Source organism: Myotis yumanensis, unplaced genomic scaffold (assembly GCF_028538775.1).
Source record: "Myotis yumanensis isolate MYYU_CA2020_CCGP unplaced genomic scaffold, mMyoYum1.0.hap1 SCAF_6, whole genome shotgun sequence".
Lineage (NCBI taxonomy): Eukaryota > Metazoa > Chordata > Mammalia > Chiroptera > Vespertilionidae > Myotis > Myotis yumanensis.
In genome coordinates, this window is record NW_027223757.1 from 6,413,099 (window position 1) to 6,438,190 (window position 25,092).

Sequence of the window (25,092 nt, forward strand, 5' to 3'; positions counted from 1 at the left end):
ATTCTTGCTTAAGGCAAAATATCTTATGAGCCAAATTGTGCTGTTTTCATGCGCACAGCAGGTTAGAAGCAACGAAGTAAAAGGGGCTGTTAGAGGTCGGCACGTGACAGTGAAGCAGGAAAGGGAAAGCCCCGCAGTAAACACAGCTCTACAAGCCCGCTGTTCCGCAGGGAGGCTCCCGCCCTCGCCCCCTGCCCCAGGACTCCGTAACGTGGCCTGTAGAATGGCTGGTGAGCTCTCAGAGCCCAGAGGAGCAGGATGCATTTTAGAAAGAGAAGTATACCTAATTTTTTTTTTTTGAATCCTCACCTAAAGACATGTTTTCATTGATTAATTTTAGAGAGAGGAAGGAGGGAGAGAGAGAGAAGCATCGATGTGAGAGACAAACATTGATCAGTTGCCTCCCAAACGCGCCTCAACTGGGGATCGAATCCAGTCTAGGTATGTGCCCTGACTGGGACTCGAACCCCCATACCTTCGGTGCACAGCATGATGCTTCAACACCTGAGCCACCTGTGCCTAATGTTTTTTCCCCAAGACTCAGCTTTGTCCAGTCATAACATATCACCATTTTTCCTATTTTTTTTTCTAAGAAATTATGTAGATATGTTTAGAGCCTTCTTCTATTTCCTTTCTTTCCTTTCATGAGTTATACTTTGTTAAAATTTCTATTCATCATTCCTGTGCATGTTTTTTTTCCTTGCACTGCAGATATAGACACACACACTCAGAAGTAATCTTTTGAAGTTTTTATATACATATTTTCTTCACTTAATTATTTTTTACTCTATTTTGGGAGCATTCTTGGTAATCATTGCTGTTCATTTTAACTGTTATTTAATAGTTTACTGTTGTTGAAATCACCACAATGTACTTACGCAGTCACCTGCGATGGCCTTTTGTCTTTCCATTTTTTTACTATTACCTGTAATGCTGCAGTGAACATTCATTCTTACACATACACATCTCCTTGTGTAACTGTATAAACTGTTATCTAGGATAAAGTCCTAACAGTAAACCTAAAGGATCATGGGGGTTGACTTGACTTCAGCTTTAATATGTATGTTATCAAATTATGGTCCAAAGGGCTTGTACCAATTTCCCTCCCACAGGCAGTGTGAGAGTTCCTGTTGCTCCAGATACTCGCCCGGGTTCTCTTTTGTGTCATTTAAATTTTGTTCATTTTGTGGATAGGAAGTTTTATCTCATTGTAGCTTTACTGTGCATGTTCCTAATGTGCTCTGTGGTTGAGCATAGTTCACGGGTCCTTTGAGTTACTCTTACATTTTCTGTTAGTGTTTATGTCTTGATTATGATCAGACTGGGTTAGTTATTGCTAAAGTTCCTTTCTGTCTTTCCTAGAGACTTGCAGCCAGTACGGGGAACAAGCAGCGCAGCCGCCTGTCTGTGATGGCCCAGTACCTCTGCCACGTTCAGCACGTCTTCACAATCCCCGGCCGGGCGTTTGTTCCCAAACCGGAGGTGAGCTTCTGTGGATCTGTATACTCTACCAGAACTAGGATTTAAATTGTATCCCTTGCTCTTCTGAGGATGTGTCAGAGGAAATGATCTCTAGGATCTCATCTTATGTGCAAACTGTGCCAGCAGTTTTCCTTTACCTCTCCTGAATCAGAACCATCAAAACCACAATGTGAATCGAAATCACCATTTTTATTCCAGTTTCTCTCCCCTTACTTAGAGTGACCAAATGCCCACTTTTATCCATGTTGCCCTGGTCATGCTGGTATTATTATTGTTATCCTTTTTCACACTTTAAATTATTTCAGTATGGAAGGTAAGGTATATGGTCATCCAATCCTCAAAAAAAATCAGTAATTTTGTGTGATTTCTATTAGAGAATACTAGCTAAAGTTACATCAACCTTATTTATCGTGAATGTTTTTTCCATTTTTTGGAGAGACCTTAGTGTGGTAATGTTACTTGCATGAAATGGCTTATTTTCTGAGAGTTCAAAACACTCCTGTATGTATTTAGGAAGAAAATAGTCCAGAAATAAATAGAAATTATTCTTGAAGTATATATACACTTATATTGAGTACTAGAGCCCCGATACACGAAATTCGTGCAAGGGGCTCAGCCCTCGCAGCTTTGGCCGGCCCTCACAGCCCCTCACAGCCTCGGCCGGCCCTCACAGCCCCTCACAGCCTCGGCCGGCCCTCACAGCCCCTCACAGCCCCTCATAGCCCCTCACAGCCTCGGCCGGCCCTCACAGCCCCTCACAGCCCCTCACAGCCTCGGCCGGCCCTCACAGCCCCTCACAGCCCCTCACAGCCCCTCACAGCCTCGGCCGGCCCTCACAGCCCCTCACAGCCTCGGCCGGCCCTCACAGCCCCTCACAGCCCCTCACAGCCCCTCACAGCCTCGGCCGGCCCTCACAGCCCCTCACAGCCTCGGCCGGCCCTCACAGCCCCTCACAGCCCCTCACAGCCCCTCACAGCCTCGGCCGGCCCTCACAGCCCCTCACAGCCTCGGCCGGCCCTCACAGCCCCTCACAGCCTCGGCCGGCCCTCACAGCCCCCCACAGCCTCGGCAGGCCCTCACAGCCCCTCACAGCCCCTCACAGCCCCAGCTTCATCCAGAAGGTTGTCTGGACAGTTGTCCGGAAGGTCATCCAGACAGTTCTTCTGCTGTTTGGTCTAGTTAGCATATGAGCTCTTTATTATATAGGATATAAAGTAAACTTTTAGTATAGGACTATTGGATATGTAGACTGCATATAAAGCCATTAAGCAAAATGAAAGAACCGTATAGGTGTCAAAGCAATCCTATCCCATTAATCTGCATTAAAATATTCTTTTTATTAGGAGTATTTTTAAAACATTTGTTTAGAAAATATTTTGACCATTCAGAAGGAATGCATACTTTAAAGTCATTTAAACTTCTATTTCAGTGATTACCTTTCTAATCCATACATGAAGGAGCGCCTTTTCATTTATCTGTTCCATTTATAACTGATGACATTGTTGGAGAAGAGAATGATGATCTACTGAGTAAAATAGGCATAAAATATTTTAGTCTCTACTTCTGTATGAACAAATGAACATTTTTTTTACTCACATAAAAGGTATTCTTCCCATCCCTGAATTATTTATATGCGAAGAAATGTTCTTTTTCCCCATTTACCATTACCTTGTGAGCAGTGACTGAGCTTGAATTAACAAGTTATAAGGAACAACCATTGCAATGTTTCTTTTGCATATCAAAAATTCAGTTTTTATTTTCTTGTTAAAATATTTGAAATACTTAAGATAATTTAACTTACATTTTTAAAAGCATTCTTTATACTTTAAAAATTACTTGCACATCGCATTAACTCATTGAAGCAGCTCAACAATGAGAGAACAACAATGTTTTTGTTAATGTGGGTCAAGCTTGAGAATGAAATGACAACTTAAAAGTAGCCTTTGTCATCCAAATACTAACCAGTGAGAGAGTAGAGGAGATGGGGTGAGTTGTGGCTGGATGACTTCATCTGGAGAAGCCTCTAGCTGGCAGCAGGCGAGGGCCTTCTGGAGCCTGTTCAGACAAACTACTGTCATCACTCACTTTACTTACTGTCCAAAGCCCAGAGGGTGGAGTTTGGTCTGGTTTTGCTTTGCTGTGGTGGTCTTTCCCAGTGTTCTTCCTTTAGTTCCGCCTCATCTTTGAATGTCATCTTGTCGGTTCTCACAGATGTATGTAGATACTTTTCTAAAATGAAAAAAGGGACAGGGAGTTCCCAGTAGATGGAGAGTTGGGGTGGCTGGTTGGGTGACGTCTGAAAGAGACGGACAGCTCTTCTGTCCCTAATGTGCCGCCTTGCCGTGCCACTGGGAAACAGAAGCAAGTTCCTGTGCGTCGCCACCCAGACAGTAAACGCAAACTGTCCCTGGATTCACACCAGGGCCAGGGGCTTCTCATGCTTGGCAATTTAATTCTTCTATAAAACCCTGTTAAGTACCAATTCAGAAAATGTGTGAACAGGTTATCTTAAAAAGGAAGAAAAGCTATCAATTAATTGCCTTATTAATATAATCAGAGTCTCTTCCAATTATAAACTTTTAGATAACCCATGAAAACAGGGGTGAAGAACAATCTTAAAAAACAGGTATAGTTGTACATGAGAGTTTGTTGGCATTTTAAATAACCTTGCCAATTTTAAAGTATTTAAAATCTTTGTGGAGAAAGTTAAGCATAATCCTGGTGTGTGTGTGTGTGTATATATATATATGTATATATAAATATCTAAAATAAAGACAAAAGTCCCAGCAGGCATCTAAAATTCAATGTGGGTTACACATTGCTTTACACATAGTCCTTCAGGTTGTAAGCTGAGCTGCCCTCCGGCTTGGCGGTAGGGGTGTGCTGCTGCTTGGGTGGCGGGAGCCACGCCTCTGGGTCCTTTTTCAGGCAGAAAGTGCAGAAAATCGTGCCAGAGATCAACAGCAGCAAGGCCGCAATGAATCCGATGTAGACGGCTCCTCCAGGCTCATGCTTGTTGCTCTCTGGAACTGTCAGATCCAGAAAGTTGGCGACGATCTCCTTTGTGTACCACACTGTGGGTATTAAACCAGAGATCCCCGCAGACATGAGGCAGAGGCCTCCAGCAAAAGAAGCGTGGCTCTTGTTTTCTCTGTCCCCTCCTAAGCGAATGCATTGCATCCCCACCGTGGAAGTGCAGATCCCCGAAACAGCCAGGACGCAGGCCAGGATCATGGTGGCGCGCGCAGCCTGCACGTGGGTGGGGAGGGTCAGAACGGAGAACTTGAGGGTGCAGCTGAACATGCCGGTGCTGTAGCACGTGCAGTCCATCCACAGCCCTTGGAGCTGGACGATGGCCGTGATGACGTTGGAGCCCGTGTCAAGGTTCACCATCCAGTTGGGCAGCAGGGTGGCAGCCAGCACTCCAGAGACCCCACAGAAGGCCAGGACAAAAGCAAGGAGCTGGAGACACACTGAGGCCATGACGTTAGCGTCAGTTGTCCACCTAGCAAATCCTGGTGCTTAATTATGATGGCTCTCGGTCAAATTGAAGATTCTGTGCAGTGGAGGAGCAAGTACAAAGGCTGGGGAAAGAAGGCAAATCGGGGTTGAGGGAGAGAAAGAGCGAAGAGAAAGGCTCTGTGTGCAGTGGAGCCGAGTGCCCAGGCCCCACAGTGGACGTGGAGGCGGCTGCTCGGGAAAGGCTCCCCGGGCCTTCAGAGACTCCACCTCCTGGGTGACCGGGTGGCTGTGCTGGGTGTATAGCAGGCAGCAAAGAGCTGTCCACTTGGTTCTTTTTAAAACTTCAGCTGTGCTGCCCTAACCGGTTTGGCTCAGTGGATAGGGCGTCGGCCTGGGGACTCAAGGGTCCCAGGCTCGATTCCAGTCAAGGGCATGTACCGTGGTTGCGGGCACATCCCCAGTAGGGGGCGTGCATGAGGCAGCTGATCGATGTTTCTCTCTCATCGATGTTTCTAACTCTATCCCTCTCCCCTCCTGTCTGTAAAAAATCAATAAAATATATATATTTTTAAAAAAAAAAAAAAACCCAGCTGTGCTGGTGTCTGCCAAGTGGGCATGCACCTGGTTCCAAGAGGTAGGTATACCACATTCCAGCTGTAAGATCTGGCAAGGAATTTCAATTGCATTTTAGGTTTTTAAAACTTATTTTAAGTTAAAATATTCTATAGATAATAAGAAAAGAATAGTTTAAACTAACCCCTTAATATATATTAATGGATATTTTAGAAAAGTTTTAAGTATGCAAAAGATGGCTTTTTAAACAAGTATTTATTAAGCGCCCACCAAGTACCTCCACATGACCCAGGGGAGTTGTGGAAGGAGGAGAGGAAAGTAGTGGAAAGAAGTCCGTCACCTGCACGATTATCCCTGAGCTCCAGTTAATAAACATTTGCAAAATTCTTACCGAGGGTGGCACTTCTTCCACTTTAGGTACAAGGTACTCAGAAGCGGACCAGTGACGCTACTACCGGCACAATTAGGCTACTGTGCTTGCTGCGAGAACGTGAGACCCGTGCTAGTTGGGACCAGAATCCTTTCCTGACCCACATGCAGCAGTCTGCTGCAAAACCGGTTCTTCCAACCGCTCCCCAGTAGGGACGTCGAGTCTCGAAAATACTCAACAGAAATAACCACATCGTTACTGGTCTGTGAAAGGATACCAAAAATAATGTAGCACTTCATTCTTTCCAAGGGAAAAGCTAGCACTTCGTGGCTTGGCTGTTTCAATCTGGCAGCACTACTGCCTTCTTGGAGAAATGTAATGGCTTCTGAAATACAGCAATTACATTCTGAACAGTGTGTTCTATCGTGAGTCATATGTGTGACAAAAGGCAGTACGTATCGGTCAAATCTTGGCTTTCCAGAACCTCTCTGAGCCTCAGTCTCCTCTTCTGGAAAATGGGCGGATTGTATGTAGGACCTATGTCATGGAGTTAAACACGTCAGTGCATTTTAAGGACTTAGAGCAATATCTACCCCCATGGCAAGTACACAATAAATTATCATTGTCAGTGTTATTAGTATTTTCATTTTTGTTTCTATCTGACAAGTAAATGTCATGATATTTATTTTATATCATGGCAATTTCTTTTCTCTTGTCCTTCCTTAAGCTGATTGTATTCACTGGCATAGAATCTTAGAGCTGAAAGAAACTGTAGATATAATCTTGTACATCATCATTTTTTCAGATTAGCCTGTTTAGGAGGTAAATCACCCAGTGCCACCCAGGTCTCAGCAGCAGGTGGTCAAAATCCAGATCTTCCCCTCTTCCCACCTCCCTGCAGCCTGGACGCTTTTCCTGCTACCCCTGTGAAATCTACCCCTGGTGCTTCCTGTGGGAAGCTGGGAAAACTGCTACATCTGAAGGCATGGCACACCTTTAAATATCAACTTCACTCCCTTTCCCACCAAAAATTAAAAAAGCAAAACAAAAAAAGACTCCAGAGGGCATCAGTTGGGCAAATGGCTTAGCCTTGGAGACTAAGTCTGGACTTTCCTGTAGTTCTAACTAAGAAGTTAAATCCAGAGCTAGCTGAATCCTTTCCTCTATTCATAATGTTACACTGTGAAATGTACAATTTTAGGAGAGGATTTCCCCTAGATTTTGAATTCTTAAGAATCAGACTTACTGTAGGGATCAGAGTGCCTAGGCCTACCTGCGATCATCCAGTTTATTTCTTTACATACCGAGACCAAAATAGGACACAAGTAAAAGTTCCTAAGAAAACACTGAAGCCCATGTTTAGTTTATAATAGCTGTTTTCAGGTTTGGGCTTAGAGCGCCAGCCAGCTCACAAAATTACTGCCTTGTCTGGGCCATGTTCAGCTGGGACTCTGCAGAGCGAGACTGCTGCTCACATTCTCTGAGCATCTCTTTTCTGTCTTTTTAGTTTGGTTGAGCAACCTGTATGTGTTGATCAGTCTATGCTCAGCTCCCCAATTATAGCCCTTTTTTTCTCATTAGCCAATACATTTTATGAATTTCAGTGTACTTCAGACTCCCAGACAGCTTGTTCATCTTCATTAGCAAGTACTGGCAGTGATAAATTACAGACAGCAAAATCCGCATAAACATATGACGCTGCGTGCAGTGAGCACAGCGCTCGCTACTGTTGAGTACTGGACTTTGAATGCTTTCTTCTGCCTACAGAATGTATGCAAACAGGATGTGTTCTCCGAAAAGCAGGTCTCTGTTCTGCTGCTTTTGTAACAGTCCACTGGCATCTTTGCTAGAGCACCATGAAACCGTTTGTTTTTTTCCTTTCCGGCCACAAGCACGATGCAGTTTGTGGCCTGTTCTCTCAGATTTCTGTCGGGCAGAGAATAAAGGCATACTTTGTTTCCATGGTGGTGGTGGTGGAGAAATACTGTGACAGTAAGCAAACAGCTCTAAGGACGGAACCGACTCTCATGGTTCCAAGCACAGTGCGTACAGAGCAGAACCGGGGGATGTTCTATTTGAACCATCCGCCGAAAGAATGTCTGGAGTAGATGTGACTAAAGAGTAAAATGAGTTTTAACAAGATTTACTTATATCAAAAGTAATATTTAAGAACAGATTTGCAACTTAAAATTCAAACTAAGTGGTACTTAAAGAGCTATATTTAGGCCGCTAAGCTTTTAAAAGCTTCCCTTTTCCATACCTTTTGTCCGTAGCCTTCAATGTTTTAATTCCCTTCGGTCGTTGTCTTCGAATGAACCCCGGTGAGGTTTGATGGAGAGACACCACTTACAAGAGGCTCGCTTTACTGCTTCTGAATATTAGTGATAAAGCTCCAACAAGCTAACTTGCAAAATAGCACATAAAGAGCAACATAGAAATGTGAGGGGGGAAAACTGCTGATGGTGCCGGAAGATAAATACCAGGTTCTCCATCTCATTTTTTGAGCTGTGGGAGAATTAAGAAAGGAGAGGCGGGGAAGGGAGGGAGTTGTTGTTCCAACAGGGTTTTTTCGAAACCTGAAAGCTAAAAATGCTTTTGTGTCACTGGATACAGAGGAGGAATTATTTGGGTGCTCACAAAAAGACTTTTCTTTTCTTTAATGTTATGTTTTAGTCCACAGTTATAATTTCTTTTTGAATTTTTATCTATGTTGGGAGATACAGTTTATTATTTGATGTCCCTGATTATATTAAAGAATATGGTCTGAAATATTTTTAACTAGATTGTGCTTTACAAATGATAGCAGAGTCTATCTTTTTATTCTGGTGCTTGTGACTTGTCTGAAATCAGGTTTCACAAAATTAGTAACTTTCAAAAGACAGTTTTTAAAATAGCGAAATCTAATTCTGCTCACAGGAACAGCATGTTGTTCCTGCTGCGTCGGAAGCAATCCCCCGGTCCTGTCAGGGCCTTGGCTAGTTCGGCCCCCTGCCGTCATTGTTGGTGCACCCACCTGTGCTGAGGCTGACACAGGGACCCCCTGCCCTTGTCGCTGCCCTCCAGCGTAATGCAGCTGGGGATAAACGGCTTAAGCATGCTTTCATGCACCTTACTATTTTCAGACATTTTTATTATGCTTCTGCCTTGATACTTATCCAATAGGAACTGCCTGTTTTAAAATGGTGAACTTGCCCTAACCGGTTTGGCTCAGTGGATAGAGCGTCAGCCTGCGGACTGAAAGGTCCCAGGTTCGATTCCGGTCAAGGGCATGTACCTTGGTTGCGGGCACATCCCCAGTAAGGGGTGTGCAGGAGGCAGCTGATCGATGTTTCTAACTCTCTAACCCTCTCCCTTCCTCTCTGTAAAAAAACAATAAAATATATTTAAAAATAAAATAAAATAAAATGGTGAACTTCTGGAATGCAAATAACTTTTATTAACTATAGACCTTTAATCAGGCAGAATTTCTTATATAAGAAAGATTCTGGGAAGTAGAGGTATATGGAGAAATATAGTTCATCGACATCATTCTCTCTTTCTAACGTGGACAGAATTAAAGAGAATGAAACTTTAAGTCCAGATACTTCCCTAGATGAATCAAGTGTGTCTTCTCTTCAGTTTATGTCTCTTCCCCGGCCTCTCCAAGTTGTACATCCAGTTGTGGGTGTGACATCACTGATGACATCTCCGACCTGCCACAGACAAGACCGAGCTCCTGACCTTCCCATACCAGGTCCCCCAGTTTCTCCATGTCCGTTAGTGGCAAATTCATCCTTCCATTTGGCACTTCCTGGATCTTAAAACCAACCTTGCTTCCATATCCAGCTGCCACTCAACCAACAAATGGTTGTTTCTAAGTTTTCAAATTCATCAAGCACCCTACAACCTCCGAGCCCCTCTCCTGGTTGAAGACCTCCAGAGGGAAACCTCACAGGGCGAGGCTCTGTGTCTGCCTCCCTCGCTGCTGTTCCCCGCGGTGCTGGCTTAGAGAAGTGGTACAATAAATATCGAATGGAAGATTCCAGAAACCGATTCTGAGTGTATAAAATAACATCAACTGAACTGTACACTACCTTTGCATGAACAAAAGTATAATTCTGTCCTTTCCAAATGAGACTAATTTTAAGTGATTTTGCAGCTCTCTTGTTGTATAATCTTGATATAACAGTATCTGTCATTCAGATAAGCTGCTTCCTATCTGCTGGGTACTGTTTGAGGCACCAGGTTATTTAATTTTCAACACAAGCCTGTGAGATGACAAGAGTCCTCACTTACAGATGAGAAAAGTAAGCTCCGGAGAAGTGAAGTGACAATGAAGGTTGTAAAATGAGTGAATAGCAGGTGACACATGGCAGGTGGGAGTCAGGCCCAGAACACTGTGAAATTTGAAGTCCTTCTGCACTCATGGTACTGCCCTGCCTCCACTTGGAACAGAATGTACTTCCAAGTCTTGGTATAAGGAGTCGCTTCTTCCTGGGGTGGTCGGCATTAAGCTGGAACAATGAGCCCTGCCATCTCTGCAGCCGGACACGGAAAGTTCACCTCTCACCCATGCGAGTGGCTGCAGAGTAGCTGGCCAGTGACGCGGCCGTCTGTTTTCTCCTTTAAAATGTTTGCAGTTTTCTGTTTTTAAGAAAAAATTACAAGTGCTTGCCGTAGTGCTTGTTTCTCTTAGTGATAATCTGGATATTTAGAAAAGCTTTGCTTTGCTTTCTTAAAGAATCGGTAATTTACCTGAATATTTGAGAGAGAATGGCAATAACTGACCTATGCTGGTCACCGGCCCACCTGAGCCTCAGCTGCCTGTAGAAGAGCCCGGAGGCCAGCCCCTGGCCCGTGGCTCTGAGCCCACTGGTCTGGGATGATGCCCAGACATTGTACATTTAAAATGCTGCCCACTTAATTCCAGTGAAAAGTTGGGGTTCGGATTTCAAAACAACCAGTCCTTTTTGTAATTTCTGTTCAACCTTGAAAATATGATAGTTCAGCATAAGTTTAACATTTTCCTGTTACAGCCCCACAAATGTAAAGTGATTGACTTAATCTTAAAGTCATGTTTGTCTTGTCTTCTGACCCAGCCTTAGGAAATGAACAGTATCAGCGATGAGCACAGTTAGTCCATTGTTTCCCCTTTCTTTATGGTCATTTAGTTTTAATATAATGTTTTAGATCAGTGTGAAGACTTCTTAATTTAAAATCAGCAGTTTGTAGATAAGGGGAAAATGAAGATGAATAATCTTGGGTTTTTGTGTGTCCTCAAATGTCTAACAAGGCCATCTAGTTTCTGATGATGTCTGTAGCAAGTCGCATACAGGTTTCTGCTTATAGTTTGTACTTTCATTTGCTCTATTATCGATTACCTTATTTTTACAACATTTTACTCCTGTTTGCCTTCATGAGAAGGATCTTGAGGGCTTGTTTTTAAGTCTTCATCACACTGTTTTAGAATAATAAGACTGTCTTTGGATTGAGGTGACATTGGCAGATCAATCTAATCTCATAAGTATGTATTAGTTGTGGCCTTACCATTGTATTCTCTTTGTACATTATTTTGAAGAACAGGACAATTGTTAACACATTGTATGGGGGCCGTTTTTGCTTAATTTTTTGCGCAAATGGCAACATTCAGTAAAATTACGATAACTTTAGTTTTACATATTTTTTTTCAATGAAACTTTTTGTGATTTACTATAAAATGTATACTGAATTATTTTCCTTAAATTTTAAACAGACAAATACTGGAAAACTCACTGGAAAATTGTGTTTACCAGTCAACATAAAACGTATAAATACGTTTCCCGCATCCAATGTGTTAAAAAAACACGGTCATTTATTGGCAGTATCTGAGATGTGGGCTGAATGCGTCTAGTTTGGGTCCGGCTCTCAGTCACTGCCCCTCCTCCACTTCCTCCTTCCCTGGGACCCTCTCTCTTTACCCAGCCTGGTTCCTGCCTCTTGGCCAGGCCACTCCAGAGTCATAGGTGGTCCACCCGAACCATTGTAGTGGATCTGAGAGGCAGATATTTAAATTCACTCTAAATTCCTTAGTGAATTCCTTAATTTTATTAAGTCAGGAACCAGGCCATACCTAGACTGGTGCACTGAGAGACTGAGTTTGGAAAAGGGCTGGCAACATTAAACAGGAATTTATAAGTGCATCTGTTCCCTGTGTACTGACTTCCTTTTTGCAATCAAATCCTTTAATAGACTTAAAATCCAGGAAGAAAAAAATCCAGTTGTCATTTTAAATAAGAATTCAATTATAAGTAAAAAGCATTTTTGTATCTGTTACCATAGTTACCAAGTGGCTTTCCTGTAGTTTCAGAGAAAATGGGCTCCTTCATTAAATTCTGATGCTTGCTGTGGGGGCAGGGCTAGAGGAGAGGTGGCCAGGGTGGTAGTGATTTCCCACAGCAGCGGGACGCATTACTGGGAGAGCCCTTAGCACAGTGAGAATTACAGGGTCCCCCACTAAGTGTAACTATATTTGATTATGAATGGGCTTTTTTTTTAAAGTTACAATAGACTGTTAGCCAATTGGGTACCAAATTCAAACTTTAGAAATCTGCTAGTTTACATGGGGTGCTTGCTATATTTGCGCAGGATTTTAAAATGTTATTTGAAATGTTAGGCATTTTCTGTATTTGCCAGTACCAACTGTATCTCAGAGGAACAAAATCAGGCAAATAAAGATGAGGCCAAGTGTCTAAACCCAGGGGAGCTGGGAGTGGCGGGGTCTGTACTGGAAGGAGAACAATCTATCCCTGTACTTGTGTGTTTGTCTTCATAGTATCTGAACATCAGCGTTTTAATAGTTCGTGGTGTAGGTTAGGTGGGGCTTACATTTACCGCCTATTTTGCTAAAAGAGTCTTTTCTCTGGAAACTGGCAGGCGTGGGATGACACCTGGTGACTAGGTTTCCTTTCAGAAGGGCCTGTGGGTAACTAGGAAGAAGAATTGGATTGAGAGGAGGGAGGGAGTTGAGTCACGGAGGGCGGCCTAAGGAGAGGTAGGGACCGAGTGCCAGGGAGCGGCATGGAGAGTTAGAGTGATGGGGTGGGGAACGTCTAGAGAATAATCTAGAACCTTCCCAGTTGGGCTCACTTCCCTGTCCCAGAGGAGCGGGAGGGAAGAGCAGAAGAGCAGGGTGTGACATTTCCAGATCATAGTGTGGCTTGGGCTGCTGCTTCCACTCTCCTGGCCGGAGATTCTGCTTTTCCCTCCCACGGAAATGCTTTTTTCTCCCCAATCTGCGGTAGCACTCCTGTTTACGTAATCAGGGGTGGGGAACCTTTTTTCTGCCAAGGTTAGAAATCTGCCATTTGGAAATTTATAACATCATTTGCTTAATATAATTCACTTAATATAAACACGTTGCTATGGGAAAAGCTCCTAGATTTATTGAATTTGGAGTCCTACCAGCAGTTGCCTTGGCAGGGCCAGAGCTAATGATTTCTTGGGCCTCATACGGCCCTCGGGCCAGACGTTCCCCACCCCTGCTCTAAACCCTGAAACCACCTGCCACCTCCACAACGCCTTGTCCTCTTCACCCCCCCCCCCCATCCCCCCGCTTCCGTATTGATCGCAGACCTGAGACCCCTGGATGCTGGGCTGTGGTATTTGTGTGAAGGTCTAAGGATTCTTGGCCTTTTCATCAGAGCACTTGGTTTCCTGCAGGACATACCTGTTACTAGACTTGGTGAAATGGAACAAGCAACATAGAGAACCCAGCTTGAAAAGTATTAAATTTAGTAAGAACATGTAACATTGTCTGCTGATGTCCCTGTGGAGTGGAGTGACTGCTGTTCCACCGAAGGGGCATGCTCGTCGCTAAAACAGTCCCCAGGCCGGCGGACATTTAGGGGACACCTTCAGTGTGGAGACCCTTCTCTGGCAGTTTTCACCCCACCGCTCAGAACCACCCTTCTCCAGCCACAGCATCCAACTGTCAGTCTTCAGGGTGCAGCTGTGGCCCATTGAAAACATCGGGGGCAGGGGCATTGATCGCTCAGGAGGGAAGGCCCGGATCAGCTTGGCAGCAGGCAGCTCAGACCACAACAACACCCCCGCCCCCCCCTAGGACAAACACGCTGGCCCCACCAAAAGCCCATCCAAGCCGCCTCATGCTGGGCACATATTCATTTTTAGTGTCCAAAGAGTCTCCTCCACCCTAAAAACAAAAACATAGTCCCCCGCCCTCATATAATACAGGCCAGTGTTAAGGAGTTTTGCAGCTACTATCAGCCGTGGGCAAGCAAACTACGGCCCACGGGCTGGATCCGGCCCATTTGAAATGAATAAAACTAAAAAAAAAGACTGTACCCTTTTATGTAATGATGTTTACTTTGAATTTATATTAGTTCACACAAACACTCCATCCATGCTTTTGTTCCGGCCCTCCGGTCCAGTTTAAGAACCCATTGTGGCCCTCGAGTCAAAAAGTTTGCCCACCCCTGTCTAGATCCTTTAGAAGCAAGGCCTCCTAAGAGAACAAGATAACCTTTCGAATTTAAAAAATAGAATCCCTTTTGAAAGGCAGTGGTACAACCACATGTCATAAACTGCTGTACTTCCTTAGCCTTTGTAGAGTCTGGGTGATGTTGTAAGTAGCAAATTTAGCAAGTCCTTAGAGATAACACTTCCACAGATTATGAACAGAATTCCCATTTCCTAGGTCGTGGTCTGTCAGGCATTTTTGTGTGTGGCTCACATTTCTCCCTTTGTACTTTCAATGTTTTTCCTTTGTTATTTTGAATATATTTGTGTGAATCACAGTGAGTCCATTTGTAGAATAAGTCACGCTGTAACTCTTATCAGATATGCCTGAAAAGTTTCATTTTCTGATAAATAATCTCTACAGCTGGACACAGAAACAGCGACATTTTTGGTGGTTCCCTTTTTTGTTTGGACCCTGCCTCTGCCTCCGCCTCCAGGGGCATTAAAGTTGGTATCAGAAAGCCATGCGGCTGTGCAGACGACACTCATGAATTCCGTCCAGCGGATTCACGGTGTCTGTGCCGAGTAAGTGGTGTCAGAGTGGATTCCCTTTCTGGGGAGTTTGATGCTGAGTGGTCCTCGGGGGCCTGTCTGCCTTCTCCCTGGGTCTTGAAGCCCCGTCTTATGGTCAGGACTGCTGCTGCAGCGTATTCTTTACTCATTCAGAAGCTAAGTAAAGTCCTGCAGTGCTACCTGTTATCTGCCCACTGGCTTTGATGGTGATTTGGATTGATCCTAAAGGCCACTGGAAAACTGCATTTTAAAATTAAGTCATTGTCAGGCACAGGTCTAATGGATGTCATTACAGAACTGATGCAACCAACTGATTTCAGCTCAAATGCAAATGTAGCATCCTACCTGCCTAGAGAAGATGAGACTGAGGTCCATGTAGGAACACCTTTCTCCTGCATTTTACAAAGATCAGCTGCTTGTAATGTTACATGTGCAGCAAAGTGATGTGTGTTTGCTTATTACCTTGAAGGTGGACGTGGGCGTGGTGCACCTCACGCCCCTGACGCAGCCCAAGATAGAGCAGCCCTTCAAGCTGGTGGAAAAAGTCGTTCAGCACGTGTTTCAGTTCCGGAGGAAATACTGCCATCGAGGGCTTGGGTAAGAGCCCTTTCTTTCCCTTCATTAGCACACCTTATAAAATCCTCCGTCACTGTTTAAAGATTCAGAACTGGGTTTGTATAATTCTTCAAGCGGTCTATAAATAGTACTCTCAATTCAAGTCCTGTGATGCACAGACCTTTGCCGCTGAGGAAAACAGAAACCTTGATTCAGACTCAGATACCACTGACAGGTTTGGTTTAGTTTGATCTTAAATACAACCTAAAACTGACAGTCACGCTGTTTGTAATGACCCTGTACTGGGAAGGTCATGATCTCTCGATCAGCACTTAGACCACCGGACCTGTCGACTCAACATTTCTGACACTAAATGTGTGGGTGTTTTTGTTTTTTAAGTATAGTTGGCATACAATATTATGTTAGTTTCAGGTGAACAACATAATGGTTGGACATTATATTACCTTACACTGTGATCACACAGTAAGTCTAGTAGCCATCTGTTACCAGGCACAGTTGTTACTATACTATTGATGGTATTTGCTGTGCTGCACACTGCTTCCCTGTGGCTTCTTTACCTCAGATCTGCAACGTTGCATCTCTTATTCTCCTTCACCTTTTACCCATCCTCCCACCACCTTCCCCTCTGGCAGCCACCAGTTTATCTGTGTCTGTTTTTGTTTTGTTAGATTCCACATATAAGTGATATCAAATGGTATTTGTCTTTTTCAGACTGACTTATTTCACTTAGCATAATACCCTCAAGGGCCATCCAGGCTGGTGCAAACAGTAAGATGTCATTCTTTTTTATGGCTGAGTAATATTTCATTATATATCTTTTTCATCTATTCACCTATCAGTGGACACCTACGTTGTTTCCAAATCTTGGCTATTGTAAATAATGCTGAAATGAACAGGGATGGGGGTGCATATATCTTTTCAAATTAATGTTGTTGTTTTATTTGGCTAATTACCCAGAAGTAGAATTGCTTGAACAGTTTTCTTTTTAATTTTTTTGAGGAACCTCCATACTGTTTTCCGTAGTGGCTGCACCAAGTTGCAATACTACAGTGCACAAGGCTTCCTTTTTCTGCGGCTGTGCCTATACTTGTCATTTGACTTGTTGATAATAGCCATTCTGTCCATTGTGAGACGATAGTGTGGTTTTAGTTTGCATTCCCCTAATGACTAGTGATATCAAGCCAAAATGGTATCATGAAGTCTGCACGCAAGCCCATTTCTATTTAGTGCAGAGCCTCTGCCTTTGTCCCACCATGCTTACCCGCCTTGCATGCGGGCTCAGACCTCTCTCCCAAGCCCTTTGAGATGAGCCCTGCAGAGCCCTCGGACTCGAGGAAAGAAAGTAAAATCCAGGGGAAGCTTCACAGTATTTCAGCGTCAGTTTTGTTACGCATTTTAAAACCGTGATCTTGGTTAGATGAAATATAAACTGTATACCTCACATCAGTTTTAAAGATGCTTCAACATATCTTAAAGAGGGGACATAACAATTTGCATTTTCACATCAACTGTTTTCTTTTTTTTTCTTTTTTAAATTTTTTATTGATTTCAGGGAGGAAGGGAGAGGAAGAGAGAGCTAGAAACATCAATGATGAGAGGGAATCATTGATTGGCTGCCTCCTTCACGCCCCCCACTGGGGACCAAGCCCGCAACCTAGGCATGTGCCCTTGACCGGAATCGAACCCGGGACCCCTCAGTCCGCAGGCCGACGCTCTATCCACTAAGCCAAACCGGCCAGGGCTCAACTGTTTTCTAACTTTGCCAAGAAAGTTCATTCTTTTGGGGTGAATGTCCCAAAAACTATGTTCAAATGATAGAGAATCGGAACTAATGATGTATCCCACAACAATAAACAACTTGCATATTAAAAATTGAGGCAAATGAAACTTATATTCCTCTCTAAGAATGCAACTGAACAGATGTTACTTTAAACTCACCTTAAAGATGCAAGTATTGATTGAGCTTCGAAAACATGTTCCCCTGAGGGCATACCTTGCAGGTCAGGCTCCCTCTGCCTTAGCGGTGGTCCTGCTGCCTGGAGGTAGAGCTGAAGTTCCCTGCCGGGCGCCACCAACGCTCCGCTGTCTCTTCCCCTCTCAGAACCAGGGCATGATCAGAGGAGGGTAGAAGGAAGCATTGTGATTTGCAGAATTGCTAAAGTAAATTCTGATTTTTTTCTCTCTCTCAGAATGTTATTCCCTGAAGCCCAGCGCTTGGAATGCACTGGGCGGCTGTTAGAGCTGGCAGATGTGGACCCGACCCTGCGCCCCTGTCAGCTCTCTGTCTCCCATTTCAAGAGCCTCTGTGACGTGTACCGGAGAATGTGTGACGAAGACCCACACCTCTTCGCTTATAATTTCAGAGAAGAGCTCAAGAAAAACAAACGCGCCGGTCAGGAAAGAGAGGCTGACAGGGAGAGTCGCAGTCTATAGCTGCACTTCAGGGGCTAGCAGCTTACCCGGCGTGGACTTTCACCAGGTCGAGCGTCTCACACGTGTACTCTGACTTCTACAGAATGACAAAAATACCAATTGCCAGATGTGACTTTCTTCCCGTTTACTGTACAGGTTGGTAGAAAAAAATAAATATAATCAAGTTACAGTACAAGCTTTCTTTTAATATATATATATATGCATAGATATGACATGTTTAGTATAAACAGCATCTATTATTACAACCTTACAAAAATGAAATTTCTGCACATTGTGCCCCTAACCCACATTAAAATAACTTAAATCTGCTTTAAATAAAGCAAAAACTAACAGCTCAAAGTAAATGCCCAGAGGATGGAGAAAAAAGACCTTTTTTAAAAGCTATTAATCACAACTTCCCCTCCTTTTCCCACATAAATTAAAATAATTAGACTGCAGTTTTAAGGATTCTGTCATTTTGACACCTGCTCAGAAGGGATATAAACTAAGTATTTTACAGATTCTGACCAGTTTAATCTAGTTTTCTGGTTCACAATAAATTAAAATAACTTAAATCTTTACAACTATTCTGTGGGAAAATGTATACTGCCCAAAACCCAATAAGGAATAGTTTAATGTTTCTGCAGTTTCCACTTTCCCACCAGTTTAAAAGCAAAACCAGCACTTTAGTCCGCATCCGATTGAGGCTGTACTAGGAGTCTCCGTGGCTCTCCGTCTCATAAAAGCACTGCTCGTTGACCACCGACGTCAAGCTCTGGACGCTGAATTCTCGCTCGAGCACGGAGTTGAGGTCGAGGTTGGCATTTGTAGGCTGGCTGTCAAGGGACTGGTGACGCGCCTGCGCCTTTAGCAGAGTTCCCCTCTCCCTTTTGGTGCTGTTGGCTTTGCGTTTAATGGCACAGAAGTGTCCCCGGACCAGTTTGGGCTGCTCCCCTCGTGGCTGGCCGGCTGAGCCCAGCTGCTGCTCCGCGGGGGGAGCATCCGGGTCCTCAGAGATCCTCAGTCTCTGGAACTGAATCTCTATGTCTTTGGTGGGGCTGCCCTGCCTCAGAGTCTGATGGTAGTCCTCGTCCTCGTCGCTCAGAATGTCACTCTCTTTGATGAGATTGTCTGGAAAATCTGTCAGGCCCGTGTGGGGGTGTTTCGGGGTGTCCTGCCCGCCCCCCGCCGGGTGGCAGCCACTGCTCTGCGTGCTGCTGCTCAGGCTGCAGTCGTCGGAGTCCAGCGAGCTGCTCTTGCCCGGCTCACCCGGCCACTCGCTGCTGGAGGAATTCCTGAGGACTTTCAGGGACCGGCATGAAGCTGCGAGGAGAAGAGCACACATCCCCTTGTGACAGAGAAACAGGTACCAGATGTGGTTTTTGCATGTAAGTTACACGATTTAACATCTTAATTACTGAAGATCTAATCATCTCACTTCAGTTACCAAGCATCCTGGGACTTGGGCAGAAATCCACGCAGATACTGCAGGTGTGGAAATTTTATCTGAAACTTGACGTGGGGGGATTTGGTATTTTTGGATGACCAGTTATCAGAGCTCAATTATTTAGATAGAAAAATAAGCTACAAACTAGTATAAGGGCTAGGATTCCTACTTTTCCAGTGGGTACATTGACATGTTAGTTACAAAACCTAGGTTCCTTTTCTTCACTAACTTACTTTGTCATTTGATAACAAGACTACCCCGTGTTTCTATGTCTACCTTCTCACCTTATTTCCCTGCTGCTTCACTCAAAGTAGACAAATGTTTTCTCATGAGAACTGTCTCTGCTGGAATTTCTAGCCAACTTCCAGAGATTTCATGTGAATAATTATTCGTGTGTGTGTGTATTTCATTTCTCTGGGGCTGGAGGAGGAAGGGAGCTCTAGTTGTGTTTCTGCAGACAACAGCATAGTTTTGATAGCCCTGGCTTATTTTGGTAAGAGAAAAAAATGGGAAATATACAGTAAATTTGAAGAAGTCACACTGTGACCCAAAAAGAAAGAGACATGCATTTTATAAGAGTAAAAACAAGATCAAAGATAGCCGAAACCGGTTTGGCTCAGTGGATAGAGCGTCAGCCTGCGGTCTGAAGGGTCCCAGGTTCGATTCCGGTCAAGGGCATGTGCCTGGGTTGCGGGCACATCCCCAGTGGGAGATGTGCAGGAGGCAGCTGATCGGTGTTTCTCTCTCATCGATGTTTCTAACTCTCTGTCTCTCTCCCTTCCTCTCTGTGAAAAATCAATAAAATATAAAAAGAAAAAAAGATCAGAGATAAAAACAAAATAGTTACTATAGAAAGAATATTCTACAAGTATCAGCTGAAATTTTAAAAACAGGCAGAAAGTTGAGAGCAGTGCGATTTACCTGCTGCTCTAACAGGGTAAGAATGAGGATTTAGGTTTCTGATCTTAAGGCATTAAGTACTGACTTTCAAGATGCCTGCAGTGTTCTGAGCACCAGAAATACTGCGGTGAGCAGTTCAGTCCCTGGACTCCTGTACATCTCCGTGGAAGAAGCAGATAAGATGGTAAGTGTAGCCGTGTCAGTGGTGGTAAGAGGGGGTTTGGGGTTGGGGTGGTTATCTATATATGTAAAAGGGGAAGTGATCGTCCATCTGACCAACCAGCCAGTACATATGACGCACACTGGCAATTAAAAATAAACGTTGACTTGCCCATGTGCGATACATATAAAGCTCTCGCTGGCGCCATAATCGAAGCTGAGGTCTTAGCAGGATCTTCGGAAGGAGCGGTTATTCTGATTCCAAGAAATGATTTGTCCCGTCTGACACTGGCCTCCCATTTACATTAATTCGAAGACAGTTTCCGGTGATGCCGGCATTTGTGATGACTATTAATAAATCATAAACCACAAGGACAAACTCTAGACCAGGGGTCCTCAAACTACAGCCCGCGGGCCACATGCAAATACAAATATTGTATTTGTTCCCGTTTTGTTTTTTTACTTCAAAATAAGATGTGCAGTGTGCATAGGAATTTGTTCATAGTTTGTTTTTTTTTAAACTATAGTCCAGCCCTCCAACGGTCTGAGGGACAGTGAACTGGCCCCGTTTAAAAAGTTTGAGGTGCTCGCTTCGGCAGCACATATACTAAAATTGGAACGATACAGAGAAGATTAGCATGGCCCCTATAAAAAAAAAAAGTTTGAGGACCCCTGCTCTAGACAGAGTAGGAATATTCCTACCTGAACCTGTTTTTGCACATGGTCAGTTATATGTTGCTTTTTCTCCGGTTCAAAGAGTGTGTGATGTTAAAGTTGTAAATACTTCATCACAAGGGAAATTAGTCAAGCACTCTGAAAGGGTTTTCCCTTAATGTGATGTACAGGGAGATACAAGAATAAGTTTAATCAATTTATCAGTCATTTTTATATCATGTCTTTGCTGTTGTTATATCATGTTATTACTTAATTTATATATTTTCATATACATTTTACTAATTTTCTCTCATCTCTGACACTTCTGTTTTAGAGAAAGGGTGAATAGCGATATTAAAATATTTCTTCTAATTCCTTTCAGTGTTCACGAATCCGTGCACCAGGCCACTAGTATTTTATAAAAGGAGGCGTGGGAGCAAGAGGCGGATTCAGGTTTCTTAAGAGGAAACAAAGTTGCCACTGCCATCTCCCCACTCCCCTCCCCCATGTATTTGGGTGTCTGGTAATTTAGAGTGATGAAATACCCCTGTATTACAAGAGCATGTCTCCTTTTAGAGAAGCTCAGGGGTTTCATGAATACGCAGGAGGCTAGCAAAGTTCTCACCTAATTTGGCTGAAACGGGAATGCGGTTCTTAAGGGGTACCAGGCGATCCTTGCAGGCTTTCTCCAGGGGGAATTCACTCTTTATGTGCCGCCTGAAGTTCTCCCTCAGGATTGATCGAATCACCTTGACGATGTTGGTTTTGCTTTCACTGTCACTGGGGGGTGGGGATGGAGAGAAGCAAGAGCGTTAGTGTCCGGTGTCATTGTGCTTCCGGTCCCTGTCCCCTCGTCCTGCTGTGGCACGTCACCGCTCTCAGGACAGACTGACAGCACTCGCCAACCTCCTTGTGCCTTGGTCTCCTCACTTACAAAGGAGGGAGAACGGAAGTTCGTGAGGCACTAGGATTTGGGTATTTTTTGTTTGTTTTGTTTTTTGTTAATCCTCAGCCAAAGATATTTTTCCATTGATTTTTAGGGAGAATGGAAGAGAAAGGGAAAGACAGAGAAGCATCTTGGTTGCCTCCTGCCCGAGCCCAGACCAGGGCCCAAGCCTGCAACCAAGGCATGTGCCCTTGACCAGAATCAAACCTGGGACCCTTTGGTCCTTAGGTGGACACTCTATCCACTGAGCAAACCAGCTAGGCGGATTTGGGTAGGTTTTTATTCAGTGTGTTCTATACGAGGGCCACCACTGCCCTGTGGGGAGTGTGTGTGAGCTGTGATCCTGAAGTCACCAAAATTCAGGGGGCATTAAAAGTAACCCTCCTTGTTAAGAGCTCCCCACTCCATGTCATTCCCGCGGCCTCATTCGGGGGGTGAGTCCTACCTGCAGCACAGCTGGAAGATGGTTTCCGGCCGCCCCTCTGTTTCTGACTTGGTGTGGATCAGCTCCCAGATGGAAGTGTTTTCCGTCCCTGAGTTAAGGGTGAGAGAGTTGAGTCTACACCTGCCAGAGAGCCTGTTCAGAACACCTGTGAGCTCTAACACTCACCATGTAGTCACGTCTCAAAATGTCAACTGTTCCCGACCTGACTCTCATGATTCATTCTATGTCTGACTTTCACCAATACTTACAAAAAGTGAAATACTTTTTAGTTACTTTTTACATTGCCATTTTAGTGCTCCCTCCCTATCCCTGGATTCCATTTCTCTGGGGAAGAGGTTACACAGGTCCTGTTTTCCACCCCCTTCTGTGGAAGGACAGTGAGGAGAAGGCGCTCGGGTGCTGGAGGTGAGAGGCTGGCCAGGAGTTCAGTCACATTCTGGGAAGCGTCAGCTCTCCGACAGACACACACAGGGACCTGAGCGGCCTGCGCGCTGACCCCGCGGGTCCTTTCCGTCACCAGGGCCGTGTCAGCAGAACACGGTTATTCTGGAAGGATCCCTCCGTGTTTTACAGATGGAAGGTTTTTTCTTGTTTTTACATCATTTGTGCTGCTGCTTTATCTTAAAGAATTTTCTGGTGTATCGAAACTTGTAAAAATTTAAGTTGGGGGACCTTTGTTCCTTTAACAAATTTGGGTGTATCAAGGATACTAGGTTCAAAAGTGTTGATAGTAAAAATAAGGAAATGGTGGAGAAAGGTTTTTGGCTGAGAAGAGCCACCCATCAGTCCTTCCTTCCTTCAGAAGTCTCTGGGGAAACATCCTCATTTTCCTGCTATAAAACATCAAAACTTACCTATATTTCATTCCACAATCCAAGTAAGTCTCCTAATGTGTTTTTGGCATTTGTACTACAGGAAACAGTTACCTGCTGCGTTCCCCAGTCTGACTTGAAGTGCGGATATGGGGATCAACCAGCGAAATTTAAACGGGTCCAAGTCAGCAGAGCTGTGTGCAGGCCGGGAGTTCGAGGGCTGTAATAGGAAAGTCCCCAGTAAAGTGTCAGAGCTCGCTCTCGCCCAGGGGCACGCGTGCACGGTGTGGTCGCCGTAGCCTCCCCAAACCCGGTGCCAGGTTCCTTGCAGTGTGAGTGCTCAGGCTGCTCCCAGTGCTCAAGGGCTCACAGCTGGCGGGGATAGGGCAGCGTCATGGTTTGGGGGGCACAGAGTTTTAGGTTTCCAAGCAAGAATGACAACCAAGCCTTCGGCGTCTTCACATTATCACTGATGGGGAGCTGATGGCTTATAAGTATCCACAGCTAGTTTTGTTTTGTTTGTTTGTTTAAGTCAAGGTAAGGGTCATCTGAAAACAAAGCAAGACTCTCATGTGTATGGAGGAAACCTGGGCCATTTTCAGGGACGTACAAGCTGATTTTCTGTGCAGGCCCAGCATGGGTATTTGTCTGTCTTTTAAAACAGAATCTTTTTGAGAAGAAGAAATACCTTGAGTATCGGACTCGGTCATTACCGGGGAATAAGTAATGCCAGTTAGTGATGCCTGGGTTCTTAGCTGGCTTCTCAGTTCAACATTAATAGGAAAATACAGCCATGAAATGGTAGCTTTAATTAAAACTCATTCTTGTCTTACCAATTTCTTTTTCAGTTTGCAGTTTTCTTTATAAACCAATATGACAGCTCTCTTAAAAACTAAAGGAAAGAAAAGAGAAAGTCTTCCATTATTTTCTACAAACTTCAAGGTTGGACTAGAGCTGAGTGTTTCAGTGAACAAAAAGCTCTTCAGGCTCAGAAGCTCCGGGATCTCAGAATGCCAGCCCGTGAGTGACTGCATGGCACTTCCTCTGTCATGTTTGAGTTGTGCAGACGTGCCTGCTTATTTAAGAGCTATTGTCTGAAGTAGATGCTGTCATTTAAAAAAAAAAAATCTCGTTTTGTTTTATTGAAGCCTGAGGACATGGTGCTCATCTCAGGGAGAACGCACGTCTACGCTCACTGTGCCAGCGCTCAGCGAGAATAAGACATTGTGAAGTGCAGCGAACTATTCAGATGGCAGGGTTCAGAACAGCCTCGGAGCTCTGTTCCTGTGACACTCAGCCGGCAGCAGGCGGGACAAGATCGTGGGTATGCAGAGCAATGGAGTTTTAAGTAGTAAAGTCAAAAACTCAGTGATTCTAGCCCTTCTGGAAATTGGAGGGTTTAGCGAGTTCTTCATTACTGCCAGCCTCCAAGTTTACTTACCAAATACTGTGAGCTCAAGGTCCTTTCTGGCTTTTCCTAGAGACAGAAACGGATTCAGCCAGGCCACGGGCGAGTGCAGCAGAAGCTCCCCCATGGAAAGTTCTGTTACCTGGAAAACAGGAGGGCAGGGGTGGAAACCACCGTAGGTGCATGTTGGAGAGTGAATCACATAGGTGTGGTCATGGCTAACATGCAAGTACATTCTGTTTGATTTTTAAGATCCCTGTAAACTTGGGGCCTTAAGTAGTGGAAGTGTTGATAACAGGAGCAGCCACACAATTTAGGTATGCCTACATCAAACTGTTTGAAAGTGACACATGTGAAGGCATTCTCTCCAATGCACATATTCCCTGTGGCTGAGACGTGCCTCTGACCACAGTGACAAGGTTCCTCCACAGTGCCTG

The 25,092-nt window shown here is 44.4% G+C and overlaps 3 protein-coding genes and 1 pseudogene across 3 annotated transcripts in view; 2 read left to right on the forward strand and 2 right to left on the reverse strand.

The window, feature by feature from the left end:
• Positions 1–18,204, forward strand: part of TFB1M (transcription factor B1, mitochondrial) — a 38,350-nt gene extending 20,146 nt beyond the window's left edge. The window contains exons 5-7 of the mRNA XM_070417429.1: positions 1,363–1,482; positions 15,366–15,493; positions 17,662–18,204. Of these exons, the coding sequence (XP_070273530.1) occupies positions 1,363–1,482; positions 15,366–15,493; positions 17,662–17,905 (492 nt within the window). The 3' untranslated portion in view covers positions 17,906–18,204. The remainder of the gene's footprint in view (positions 1–1,362; positions 1,483–15,365; positions 15,494–17,661) is intronic.
• On the reverse strand, positions 4,306–4,965 carry CLDN20 (claudin 20). Its single transcript, XM_070419180.1, has one exon. It carries the CDS (start codon positions 4,963–4,965, stop codon positions 4,306–4,308), a length of 660 nt encoding a protein of 219 aa, XP_070275281.1.
• TIAM2 (TIAM Rac1 associated GEF 2) overlaps positions 18,031–25,092 on the reverse strand; it is a 184,314-nt gene continuing 177,252 nt past the window's right edge. Inside the window, 6 exon segments of the mRNA XM_070417418.1 lie at positions 18,031–19,207; positions 21,670–21,824; positions 22,436–22,523; positions 23,362–23,467; positions 24,081–24,139; positions 24,689–24,797. Of these exon segments, the coding sequence (XP_070273519.1) occupies positions 18,597–19,207; positions 21,670–21,824; positions 22,436–22,523; positions 23,362–23,467; positions 24,081–24,139; positions 24,689–24,797 (1,128 nt within the window). The 3' untranslated portion in view covers positions 18,031–18,596.
• On the forward strand, positions 20,974–21,037 carry LOC139013327 (U6 spliceosomal RNA; annotated as a pseudogene).